General features: G+C 36.1%; 1 protein-coding gene across 1 annotated transcript; it reads right to left on the reverse strand.

Moving 5' to 3' along the window:
• Nucleotides 1-11: 11 nt before the first annotated feature.
• On the reverse strand, nt 12-2,222 carry LOC104864671 (ATP-dependent RNA helicase DDX3Y-like; the record flags this gene model as incomplete). Its single annotated transcript, XM_010627870.1, has 4 exons — nt 12-305; nt 569-668; nt 748-870; nt 1,997-2,222. Coding segments are annotated over 4 exons (602 nt in total), but the record flags the coding sequence as incomplete, so codon positions are not given.
• Between the last annotated feature and the right edge of the window lie 452 nt (nt 2,223-2,674).

The raw sequence follows: 2,674 nt of genomic DNA on the forward strand, positions 1-2,674 counted from the left end.
TTTTTTCCTTTCCCTTATTACCTTTCCCCTACCCTTCCCACTTTCCCTACACCTTTAGCCCTAGCCATTCCTCAAAGTCATGATAAATAGAGGATTCAGGCCTTCTCACAGAACATACTTTAGAGCAACCCCAGTAGATATGCTTTTATTCTTTACCAAGTATATGTACCTGTTTGAGCACAAGCCATTAAATCTCTTTTTTCTTTGATAATAGGAATTGCATGTTTTTGCACTGGAGTAGGACGAGTATAATGAGTCAGTTCAATGTTTCCCATAATAATCTCTCCCATCTCAAGATCGCTAAACTGTCAAAAAATATAACACAGATCAATCAAGAAGAAACAAAAACAGAAGCAGTCTATCTGCCACAGTTTGTTTCATAAATATAATGAAGCAGCCAAATAAGTACCTACAATTGGAGTATTACAGTATTTTCTAAGGAACAGAATTCCTGGCTCTATCTACATTTCAAAAAAGTATTTGGTTTTTCATGTCTGACATTTTTTTTTCTTTAAAACGAATAGGCAAACAAACAACGTTTTTAAAAGTCAAACCAAAAAAATCTTACATTTTCAATATGTGGAGGGCAGTTATTGCCAGTTGCCTCTACTGGTATATCGTCGTATTTCTCAAAGTTAATCCCCGTATTTCCTCCAGAAAAAAGTTCTCTGAAATCAGATCATTATTATTTACATGTTACACTAAGTAGTAAGATTCACAAAAGTGAACATACATTTTTAAACTTACTGTTCTAAGCGTTCACTTGGAGGAAGAGGTTTTGACCAATCATCTTCATCTGCTCTGTCACACCAACGACTATACCCACTACGTTCATATTTGCAAAAGCCAGTTCTGTCACGATCATCAAATCTGAACAGCATAAGGAACTGCTATTAGTTGAACTGTTAAACACACATACTTTTAGGTATGTCAATAATTCAGTACAATTCAAATGCCGTTTGTGTAATAATGCTCTCTAGTCAACCACGATTAGATATAATTTACACCTTCATTTAAAAGAACTAGTAGTAGAAAAGTAAGATAACACAAAAGTCCTTTAGAAATAAAGGAAAATTCCCTCATGGGAAGACTTAAGATTTACTTTATAATCATGTTTGATAAAATGAATATTAGTCTGGTATGGTGGTGCATATCTATAACTCCAACACTCAAGAAGTAGTGCTGAGGGAGGAAGGTGATAAATTGGAGACCCTATCCTTAAAATACAAACAAAGCAAAAGAGGAAAAAAACCCAACAAAACCAAACCCCAAAATAACACAAAATTAAATATAATTATTCAGCTATGAAAATCAAGTTGCCACACTATGCAATTAAAAATAAAAATTAAGTATAGCAGTTTACACCTGTATTTGCACTCTTGAAAGGCTGCACCAGTGTTGCCTCAAATTGGAGGCCAGCCTGGCCCAGTCTGAAATATAGCAAGATCCTGTTCTCAATGAAAATAACCAAGGTAAGAAAATATAGTTTAAAAAACTCTATAAATTATAAACATCTCAAGCAAAAAATAATTGCATATAAACTTTCTCATTAGGTCTGCTTTAATAATACTGCACATAAAGCCAGGGATTTAGCTCAGTGGTTCCACCACCAGCCTTGCAAGAAAAAGGACCTGAATTCAATCCCTAGTACCAAAAAAAAGGCTGATCTCCAGGCTCTTCCCCAGATGGATTGGGTCAGAATTTCAAGGAGTAGCTCAAAAGTCAATATACTGCAGATAATTTACCTAATTTTAGGAAGGACTTCTCAGAGTTAACAAAAAAATTATACCTATATTTTGCTTAAATCTATTACTGTATCACCTGTTAAGGAAAAGCAACACTTTAATTAAAAAAGTGTAACAAATTAAAATTCCTAAACTGCACTATTGTAGCTCAATGGTAGAACATTTATCTAGCACACATCCCCTCTGTATTTTATCCTATACAAAAAGATTCCTAAATTACCAATATATATACACATAAACTATGACTCTACCTTCCCCTTGATCCACTTCCACGATCACTGAAGTAACGGGACTTTCCTCTTGAATCACGAGACCCAAAGCTGCTATATGCATCCTTGTCTTTACTGCAACTCCAGCCTGAACTTTCCTTATTGTAGAGTCCTTCAAGAAAAAGGCAAATATTAGAAACTGACAAGACTTGATAAGATTTTTGCTTTCCTAGATATGAAGCATTTAATGACACAGCCTTATCTGTTCCTGGTGGGAACAAAGGTCAACTTAAAAATCTTTAATACTGTATTTTAAATAAGGCAATCCAATCATTTAAACATAATGTTCAAGGGCTGGGGATTTTGTCTTGAAAGCACAAGGTCCTGAGTTCAATCCCCAGTACTGGAAAACAACAGCACTAACAACAAAAAGAATAGGGACCAGGAACTGCTGCCTCAAAAGCTCAAGGTCCTGAGTTCAACCCATGGTAACTACAGAAGTGGGCAGAGGGGAGAGACGAAAATGTGGGACGGATGGATGTTCAAACCAGGTGTGGCACATGCCTGTACTCCTAGCAAGCTGAAGTTGGAGGCCAACGTGGATCACACAATGTTAGGCAAGGTAACACTACATAGTGAGACTCAGTCTCAAAAAGCAAAATTCAGAACAATACCACACCTCCATTCTACAGTTCAGTTTCCACTCCACTCACTTTACCA

The sequence above is a fragment of the Fukomys damarensis genome, unplaced genomic scaffold, assembly GCF_012274545.1.
Source record: "Fukomys damarensis isolate Sample0158 unplaced genomic scaffold, DMR_v1.0_HiC HiC_scaffold_30194, whole genome shotgun sequence".
In the NCBI taxonomy this organism is placed as follows: domain Eukaryota; kingdom Metazoa; phylum Chordata; class Mammalia; order Rodentia; family Bathyergidae; genus Fukomys; species Fukomys damarensis.